This window comes from Coccidioides immitis (genome assembly GCF_000149335.2).
Source record: "Coccidioides immitis RS genomic scaffold supercont3.1, whole genome shotgun sequence".
In the NCBI taxonomy this organism is placed as follows: domain Eukaryota; kingdom Fungi; phylum Ascomycota; class Eurotiomycetes; order Onygenales; family Onygenaceae; genus Coccidioides; species Coccidioides immitis.
The window spans coordinates 1-10,744 of NW_004504310.1; the positions used below are offsets into that span (position 1 = coordinate 1).

A 10,744-nucleotide genomic window follows, 5' to 3' on the forward strand; every position below is an offset into this window, starting at 1 on the left:
GTCAAAATTGACAGTGCCAAAATTGACAGTCAAAATTGACGGCCAAAATTGACAGTCAAAATTGATGACACCAAAATTGACAGTAAAAATTGACAGCCAAAATTGACAGCCAAAATTGACAGCCAAAATTGACAGTCAAAATTGACAGTAACAATTGACAATGGTCAAAGTTGACAATGCCAAAATTGACAGCCAAAATTGACAGCCAAAATTGACAGTCAAAATTGATGACACCAAAATTGACAGTAAAAATTGACAGTCAAAATTGACAACACCAAAATTGACAACAGTCAAAATTGACAACGCCAAAATTGACAGCCAAAATTAACAGTAAAAATTGACAACAGTCAAAATTGACAACACCAAAATTGATGACAGTCAAAATTGATGACGCCAAAATTGACAGCCAAAATTGACAGCCAAAATTGACAGCCAAAATTGACAGTCAAAATTAACAGTAAAAATTGATGATGGTCAAAGTTGACAATGCCAAAATTGACAGCCAAAATTGACAGCCAAAATTGACAGTCAAAATTGATGACACCAAAATTGACAGTAAAAATTGACAGTCAAAATTGACAATGCCAAAATTGACAGTCAAAATTGACAACACCAAATTTGACAACAGTCAAAATTGACGACGCCAAAATTGACAATGCCAAAATTGACAGTCAAAATTGATGACACCAAAATTGACAACGGTCAAAATTGACAACGCCAAAATTGACAGCTAAAATTGACAGTAAAAATTGACGATGGTCAAAGTTGACAGCCAAAATTGACAGTAAAAATTGACAACGGTCAAAATTGACAATGCCAAAATTGATGGCCAAAATTGACAGTCAAAATTGATGACACCAAAATTGACAGTAAAAATTGATGGTCAAAATTGACAGTAAAAATTGACAACGGTCAAAATTGACAATGCCAAAATTGATGGCCAAAATTGACAGTCAAAATTGATGACACCAAAATTGACAGTAAAAATTGATGGTCAAAATTGACAGTAAAAATTGACAACGGTCAAAATTGATGACGCCAAAATTGACAGCCAAAATTGACAGTAAAAATTGACAACGGTCAAAATTGACGACGCCAAAATTGACAGCCAAAATTGACAGTAAAAATTGACAACGGTCAAAATTGACAATGCCAAAATTGATGGCCAAAATTGACAGTCAAAATTGATGACACCAAAATTGACAGTAAAAATTGATGGTCAAAATTGACAGTCAAAATTGATGACGCCAAAATTGATGACACCAAAATTGACAATGCCAAAATTGATGGTCAAAATTGATGACACCAAAATTGACAATGCCAAAATTGATGATGTCAAAATTGACAGCCAAAATTGACAGTCAAAATTGATGGTCAAAATTGACAACACCAAAATTGAGGACCAAAATTGACAATGGTCAAAATTGACAGTAAACATTGATGACACCAAAATTGATGATGCTAAATTTGTTGGTCAAAATTGATGATGGCCAAAATTGACAGTAAAAATTGATGACAGTCAAAATTGATGGCAAAAATTGACAGTGAAAATTGACAGTAAAAATTGACAACAGCTAAAATTAACAGTAAAAATTGACAACAGCTAAAATTAACAGTAAAAATTGACAATGGTAAAAATTGACAGTCAAAATTGATAACAGTAAAATTTCACAGTCAAAAATTAACAACTAAAATTGATGGTGAAAATTGACAGGGAAAATTGTCACTAAAATTGACAGTCAAAACTGACTTAAGAAGCCAGTGCTGTCACAACTATACTTTTCCTTTTCCATGATGAGTGATCTGCTGAGACACTTGAGCTAAATGCTCAATGGCCTTTTAACTTTGTACTTATGCTTTCTCAAACTCAGACTGATTGAGCACTTGTGCTGTTTGGTCTCTTTCTGCAGCTTTATACTGATATGCCTTCATGGCAGTTCTGTACTGATTGTAATAGAAGACCTCTATCTGTACAACTTTCAACTGCTGCTGCATATATCTCTGATATCATGCATGTTTTTTCTGCTTTCTCACCAGACTTTCTGGGTCAGAATTCTCTTCAAGATTCATTCTGGTCACTCTGGGCCCAAGCAGTGTCAGATTGCTGTTGGGCTGGAGCTGAGGGCAAGACTGTCAAGATTGAGTTACTCTTGAAAGATTCATGCTCTGGATCTGCTGTCTCTCTGTCTCAACAAGAATCTGAATATGAAACACAAGCTGGAATGTAAGCCACTTGTGATTGATATGCAGCTGGCTTGCAGATTCACCCTCTTTCTGTGTGAATGAGCATAGGACATGATGTTCAGTTACAGTAGTCTGAAGATGGCAGCTCAGCTCACTGGAATGCACACCAGCAGCCAGCAAAAAGACTTCTGGGTTGAAAGATATTGCTGCAGGAACAGAATATTGACTCTGTTCAATGGCAAGCCAGGCATCAAGATTACTGGGGACTGAGGAAAGAGCCACATTCAGAGGCAAAGATTAACCACCAGCCTTCCAATCTGCCAGGGGCAGCTCATTAATCATGTCCAGCTCAATAATGGTGAGTTCTGGCTGGTACTGCTGAAGGTAGTTGATCAGTTCTGGATGGGTGCTAGCCCAGCTTCACAGTTTCCCTCTCTTTTCATGTGTCCAGAAGACCACTGTGCTTGAATAGGGCAAGATCCAGTGGCTGCAGATGAAGATCTGCTTCATAATTGTCTGTCACTTACAGGCCTGCTAAGTTCTGTACATGCTGACAATGACATTAAAAGACTGATGGAAGAGAATCCAGTACTGCTTTGACTTTCAGTGTTTATACAGCCAGTTGTCATTCTCATTGCTGTTCCAGCCCCAGAGCTATATAAAGAGCATCTCAATGTTTCTGACTTTCATTCTGGAGCCTGTGATGAACTGAATATCTTCTCAAAAGTGGGAATGTTGAAAGATTTGTGAGATACCAGCACAGGTGAGTGGGATTTCACCATTGCACACATTCTCAAGTCTAGTGAAATGAAGTGGCTGTTGAGTGATACAGTCAGCCAGACTTCTGAAGACATTCTTCTGGAAGGCTCTCAGACAGAGGGTTACCAGCAGCTGCAGCAGCAGTACAGAGCAGGCAGAATCTAGATGAATATCCAACATGCAGCTGAATACATCATGAAAGAGCACAAAGTCAGACTTGGACTTGATCAGTTGCTGGTACTGCTGGTGATAGGTCATCTGTAGGGTTGGAGTGTTGAAGACCATGTGCATCTGATATGATGGCTTGAATGTCATGGCCATTCAGTCAAGCTTGTCAAGAAACCAGGTATAGCCATACAGCTCCAGTGTGGATGCCATTCCAAGACTCTTCTGAATCTGCTCTGTGTCAGAACCCTCTGGAGGCAGTTGCATCTGGTGATTGAGCCACAGGCCATTACTACAGCAGAGGTGGTTGCTCTGGCCTTCATACATGCACAGAAGGCATTGAAGAAACATCATTATTACTTAAATGTGTTTCCAGTGCACTACAGTGCACAGCTGCAGGCTGTAGATCATCTCAAACCCAGTGCACAGCTTGTTGATGTTCCACTGCAGCCACCCCAGAAGCTGGTTGGTGTAATAGTTGAGAAAGAGCACTGGACATTGGGGCACAACTGTAGAATAATTGGCTAGATCACTTTTCCAGAGAATTTAGTCCATGGCCTGCAGAACAGCAGCAGTGATCTGGTACTTCTCTCAAGTTCTGTAGGACTGCTGGTGGCAGTCAGAAATGGCAACATGGCACTGTTGCTTGATGTGGATGTATATGTGCAGCAAGGCCAGAGAGGAATGGCTGATGGCCTTTTTAATATGCTGCCAGGTCTGTACCAGCCCAGAATCCAGAGCCAACATGTCCAGGTTCTCATTTGCAAATGGGAAATGCTGGCCAGCTGCAAAGACCTCCTTAATGATGTTGTAGAACTGGCAGTAAAGCAGACCCTGGTGGTGAAGTGGGGAGCACCAGTGTGACTCTAGCATTATGGACTCCAGATTATGCAGAAATAACAGCAGATAAAACTGCTTGTGCCAGAATTCTTCCTGTGAACATTTATATTCTGAATCAGAAGTCTGGGCATCAGCAACTGGTGTACCACCTGCTGAATGTTCACCCAAATTACTGATACTCTCTTCATCTTCATCTTTACTGCCCTTACTGAGCTCTGACTGGTATACATCTTCATCCTCACTCTCACATGCTGGCTTCACTGACTGGTGTTGGACATGGCTGGAGTCTGAGGCCTTGAATGTCACTCTTTGCTGGACATGGTTATAAAGTTGGTGGGACTGTTGGAGCTGGACAGCTGCTGCTGGGTGATCATTGTTAATCTGCATCTTTATTGAATTGTCCAGTGAGCTATCAGGCTCAGATGAAGTGGAAGAAGAGATTCTTTATGCAGCTGGCAAATCTCTCAGCCATTCACAGAAATAATTTAGGCAGCAATATTATCAGATGAACATGCAGAGCATATATATTGGCTTCTGGTGCAACAGGAAGCTTCAGGGTGAGACCATCTTCTTGCTAATATTGTAGAAGCTGGTGATCAGATAGTGCCTGTCCACAGCCCAATTCCATATGTGAAAGAAGACATCATGCATGCCAGACCAGATGACATGCTGGGTTAAGAGCTTCAGATTCTTAGCAGTCAGAAGAAGCATGAATTTCTGAAAGTACTAAAGCTCTGGATCTTGAATGGTTGTCTGCACACACTTTCAGAAATGATGAAGTCCTGCTGGCTGTAGTGAAAAGTGGAACTCCTGCACTTGTAGCTGCTTATAGAAAGTCTGATTGTGGCCTTCTGCCCAAGCTGTAGTGGAACTGAGCTGGATATGTGTGGCACTGAATGACAGGTGGAGAAGTGTGGATGCAGAGTAAACATGATAGAGAGCCAGAACAAAGATCTTGTCTGTTCAGAGAGCATACTTCTGCTCTGTAATGATGTGGTGCTGGCACTGGAAGCTGAAAAGCTGGGGAAAGAGAATGTAGATCTTAATCTCAGAAAATCTAACCAGTTATTCAAACAGAAGGTGAGGGATCTGGTGAACTGGTCTCTGGAACTGGTGAACTCTTTCAGTCTACTCATCTCTCCACTGGACTGAAATGAGATTCAGGTGAAGAGAACTCTTCAGATTGCTTGTCAGAGACTGGTTTACTTTCTATTGGAACCCCTCACAGGCCACTGCAAGACTTGAGGCCAGACCACCAGCACTATCAATGTCAATCATGGCATGCAGGGATGCTGGCATCAGAATGGTATCACCTTCCAGATCAATGGTTGTGGGGTGTGGAGGTACTTTCTCATGGGCTAAAGGCTTCACTGATATGCACATCCTACTGTATAGCCTTTGGTACTGATGAACTGGCAGGATGGTGTCCCACTGTATGGGATAGGAAGACATGCTGGCATGCTCTAAGATATCTGGACATTCCCAGCTTGCCATCTGTGAGAGAGACACTGTCAGCATGAAGAGCAGCTCTGATGCAGCATGAGCCTCAGTAGAGCACCCATGATGGGTCTGCAGCTGTGTCACCAGCTTCTGTGCAAGTATATTATCTTCTTCTGTTGATTCCACTGTATTTGTGGGCAGGAAGAGTCCATAGTCTGATCTTGGCTCTGGTGTACTGGGGCTGGACAGGCCTGAAGGCATTAGCAGTGGTGCTGGATCTAGAATGTAGTTAGAGGTTTAAAATGCTTGATCATCTTATTCTGTTGTAGATAACTGATCATTCTCACTGCTGCTGGATTCTGCTGATAATGGAGGGCTCTTGTGCTCTATTTTGTCAGACTCAGACTCAAGCAATTCTTCTTTAATCATGTCTGATGACTCAGAGCTTCCACACTCAACAGGCACCATATCAAGAACTTTCTGTAGATTTACAAACACATAGAGCAAATCCTCAACAGGCTGGAAAAGATCAGTCCAGCTTCAGAGATTGCAGATCAAGAAGGTATTCTGGAACAATATTAATGTGCTTGCTGATGTGACTGCTTGCTGCTGCTGTTGTTATCTTTAATATGCTTGCACTTGTGTCTGAACTGTGTTCCTCTCAGTTGCATACTTGCATGGCTGTTCATGGCCCATGCTGACTGGAGTGATTTTGACCAATGTGCTTGCTGTATGAAGAAATTGCAGAGGATGTGCTGGAATAATATTGAACCTGAAGTGTCTGAGCCAGAGTCTTGAGATGGTGAGATTTTGGCTTGGCTTACTGGATGAAATGAACATTTGTAATAGATCAGAAATGCTACTCTTCTGATCATCTCAAGTCTATAAATTTATTAAAAATGTCAGCCTCTTTCTTCTGTCAACTTTAAGTCTACAAAATAAAGCTCTGTTTTCTTCATTACTTTATCACAACCATCTCAGATTATCTCTTTGATAGTCTGAGGCTTCATCCAGGTTCCTTCTCTTCTCTTTCCTGTTCTTCCAGTTGTTGAACAGATTATTATTGACCATAATAGCTCAGAGATATTCCAGCATCTGGCTGTGATCTTTCAGCACAGAGACAGAGCTACACCTCTCCAGTACTTTTACTGTACTTCAAAGAAGAAAAGCAAGAAGAACATCAAATCAGCTCCAGTCCCTGCCATTAGTGATGGCAGGAAGCAGTTGATGCTCACTGTTGAACAGTTTTCTGTCAAGCAACATGCCTCTAGATAGTGAGTGGCAGCCCTGAATCTTATGGTCCTGTATATACCATTCATTAACAGGTGATTCTGGATAAAGGTCTTGCTCAAACCACTCCTTCCAATAAGATTATGCCATTTTCAAGTCCCATGAGTGTTCCTGCATGTACATCATACAACAGCAAGCCCAATCTGAAAAGCCAGAACCAATGACTATCTAGCTCTTGATCAGTAACACCAGAAGAGGTTTTGGCTTCTAAGAATTCCATTTTATATCAGACAAGCAACAGGCACTCAGAGGTGATCTGTCCAGAGAATAGAAAAGAAAAAGCATCTAGATTGAGCCAGAGCCCAGTCTTGGAGGACAGCTGCTTTCAGAAACAATCAAGACTCTTGCTCAGCAGCTCTCAAGTGTTAACATTAATTCAGACACCAGAGAGAGAGCAAGAGACATGAGAACAGTTCTTCTGCTTGACTGACAACTCTTCTGATGCTGACACCAGCTATTCCAGAAATCATTATCAACAATCAAGCACAATTGATTCATTGACAGCATACTTGACATTGACTTCAGACCTGGATGTGAATCTGGATGGATGGGATCATATTAACAACTCAGTACAGAGAGGCTCAAGAGAACACTTGCTTTGTAGACAGCAGAGGAAGATCAGGTGTGTGAAGAAGATGGTAGAAAGAAGAGCAAATCACAGAAGCAGGCATTGCAGATGGCCATACATCTGAACAAGATGGTCTGCTGAAGAGATCACAAGGCTGGTGCAGCTGTGAGAGAGGCACAGCAACAACTGAGCTTTAATTAAAGAGCTGGACAAGAATATGCCTGAGCTCAGGCTGTAGAACCATACACAGGTGGATCTTAAGAATTGGATGTGAAATATAAAGATTGGCCTTATAAGATATACAGTGGCCTTCTGTATGGGGCAGTCTGATCTTGTAAACTAATATTTGATCACAGGAGAGATGATTCAGTACTGGATGACTACTGTCAGATTCATCTAGGTGACCAGCACCTGAAATCAATTGCACAAGAGTGGCTAAGACAACAAGAATGAGAATAGCTTCCAGGCACTCTAGCATGGTTGGACAAGTGTTATGGACCCAATAAGATGGTTGGGGAAAGGTTTCATATGCAGTACAGCAGAAGAGAAGCAGCCTATTGAGCTGACTTAGGGAAATAGTTGTTCCAAGCTGATCAGATACTTTGCCTGTGAAGCCACTGCTGGACATGCTGCATAAAATTTGGCAATTCTGGCTTGAATTATATGCATCCATTAGCAAGTCACAGTAGCAGGAAATATCATGCTGAAAACATCAGAATAAGAGTAAAAGAAGATACTGTAGCAGATTCAAGATAATACAAGAAAAGCTGAAGAGAACAGATTTATAGAAGAGAAGACATGCAAATGATAAAACCCAGACTTCTGTCACCCAATTCAGAGAATCTATCTTGCAGTCAATATTTGCAGATGAAAACCAGCAGTCAAAATTGACAATGGCCAAAATTGATGGCCAGAATTGATGGTCAAAATTGACAGTAAAAATGGACAACAGCCAAAATTGATGACACCAAAATTGACAGTGAAAATTAATGACAGTCAAAATTGACAGTAAAAATTGATAGTCAAAATTGATGATGGTAAAAATTGACAACGCCAAAATTGATGATGCCAAAGATGATGGTCAAAATTGACAGTGAAAATTGATGATGGTAAAAATTGACAGTAAAAATTGATGACAGTAAAAATTGACAGTAAAAATTGACAGTCAAAATTGATGACACCAAAATTGACAGTAAAAATTGACAACAGTAAAAATTGATGACGGTAAAAATTGACAACAGTAAAAATTGACGACGCCAAAATTGACAGTCAAAATTGACGGCTAAAATTGACAGCCAAAATTGACAACAGTAAAAATTGACAGTAAAAATTGACGACACCAAAATTGACAATGGTAAAAATTGACAGTAAAAATTGACAGTCAAAATTGACAGTAAAAATTGACAGTAAAAATTGACGGTAAAAATTGACAGTAAAAATTGACAACAGTAAAAATTGACAGTCAAAATTGACAGTAAAAATTGACAGTCAAAATTGACAACAGTAAAAATTGACGGTCAAAATTGACAACACCAAAATTGACAGTAAAAATTGATGATGGTAAAAATTGACAGTAAAAATTGACAGTAAAAATTGACAGTCAAAATTGACAGTAAAAATTGACAGTAAAAATTGACAGTAAAAATTGACAGTCAAAATTGATGACACCAAAATTGACAGTAAAAATTGACAACAGTAAAAATTGATGACGGTAAAAATTGACAACAGTAAAAATTGACGACGCCAAAATTGACAGTCAAAATTGACGGCTAAAATTGACAGCCAAAATTGACAACAGTAAAAATTGACAGTAAAAATTGACGACACCAAAATTGACAATGGTAAAAATTGACAGTAAAAATTGACAGTCAAAATTGACAGTAAAAATTGACAGTAAAAATTGACGGTAAAAATTGACAGTAAAAATTGACGACAGTAAAAATTGACAGTCAAAATTGACAGTAAAAATTGACAGTCAAAATTGACAACAGTAAAAATTGACGGTCAAAATTGACAACACCAAAATTGACAGTAAAAATTGATGATGGTAAAAATTGACAGTAAAAATTGACAGTCAAAATTGACACTCAAAATTGACAGTCAAAATTGACAACAGTAAAAATTGACAGTCAAAATTGACAATGCCAAAATTGACAATGCCAAAATTGACAGTAAAAATTGACGACGGTAAAAATTGACAACGCCAAAATTGACAGTCAAAATTGACAACACCAAAATTGATGGTCAAAATTGACAACAGCCAAAATTGACAGTGAAAATTGATGATGGTAAAAATTGACAGTAAAAATTGACGACAGTCAAAATTGACAACGCCAAAATTGACAACACCAAAATTGACAGTCAAAATTGACAACACCAAAATTGACGCCAGCCAAAATTGGTCATGGTGGTCAAAATTGACAACGCCAAAATTGACAGTAAAAATTGACGGTCAAAATTGATGATGCCAAGATTGACAACACCAAAATTGACACCAGCCAAAATTGGTCACGGTGGTCAAAATTGATGATGCCAAAATTGACAGTAAAAATTGACAGTCAAAATTGATGATGATAAAAATTGACAGTAAAAATTGATGATGGTAAAAATTGATGGTCAAAATTGATGGTCAAAATTGACAACAGTAAAAATTGACAGTCAAAATTGATGGCAGCCACAATTGATGATGGTCAAAATCAGTGGCCACAACTGACAACAGTGAAACTTGACAGCCAAACTCAATAGTTAAAACACATCTTGTGCATCCACAACAGGTTCAGCTCATTGAAAACCAGCAGTCAAAATTGACAACAATGAAAATTGATGATAGAAATTGGTGCTCAACACTCACAGCCAATAGTCTGCAGCCTCATTCTTTGGAGGAACTGTGTTCTGGTTGATATTGGTGTTAGCTGTTGTTGGTGGCCAATGTTAGTGGTTAGAATTGATCAGGAAGAGCCAGTATCACCATAAGCAATCCAAATCAAACATGTTCAGATATTCTGCCACATCATGCTCAAAAACTGTGGAGCTTCAGCAGTGTCTCAAGCTCCAGGCTGGAAAAAAAGACTCAGCATTGGCATGTCATGATACATTATACACATCTCTGGGTGAGAGGATTCTCCTCCTTGGATGAAAGGCCATGGGCACCATACCAATGGTTAATGGCATCAGAGGATATGCTGGCACAAATTTAGTAGAGTACTAATATTAGCTGGTTGCACCATCATCAGACTAAAGACTTATTGACACATCCAACCACTGAGTATTCAGCATCAACACAACTATGATGGGAGATATGATGGATGGCTTTCAGCTGAAATTGCTTTGATTAGATCTAACTACTGATCTATTCAACTCTGCAGAATGAATCATCTAGAACAAATAGTCATGGTTGTTCCATATATCTCTAATAATATCCAGGCATCTTGACAGAAGTGCTGCATGGTCCTTGGGTGTTTCTTTTTAAATTTTACAGCCATGCAGCCATGCCAGGCC

The 10,744-nt window shown here is 39.4% G+C and overlaps 2 protein-coding genes across 2 annotated transcripts; one reads left to right on the top strand and one right to left on the bottom strand.

Annotated features, from left to right (window-relative positions):
- Positions 1 to 2,009: 2,009 nt before the first annotated feature.
- On the top strand, positions 2,010 to 2,454 carry CIMG_12556 (uncharacterized protein; the record flags this gene model as incomplete). The annotated part of the gene is made up of 2 exons (XM_004445447.1): positions 2,010 to 2,224; positions 2,313 to 2,454. 2 exons carry the CDS (start codon positions 2,010 to 2,012, stop codon positions 2,452 to 2,454), a joined length of 357 nt encoding a protein of 118 aa, XP_004445504.1.
- Positions 2,455 to 3,699: 1,245 nt separating this feature from the next.
- On the bottom strand, positions 3,700 to 4,335 carry CIMG_12557 (uncharacterized protein; the record flags this gene model as incomplete). Its single annotated transcript, XM_001249294.1, has 1 exon — positions 3,700 to 4,335. One exon carries the CDS (start codon positions 4,333 to 4,335, stop codon positions 3,700 to 3,702), a length of 636 nt encoding a protein of 211 aa, XP_001249295.1.
- Between the last annotated feature and the right edge of the window lie 6,409 nt (positions 4,336 to 10,744).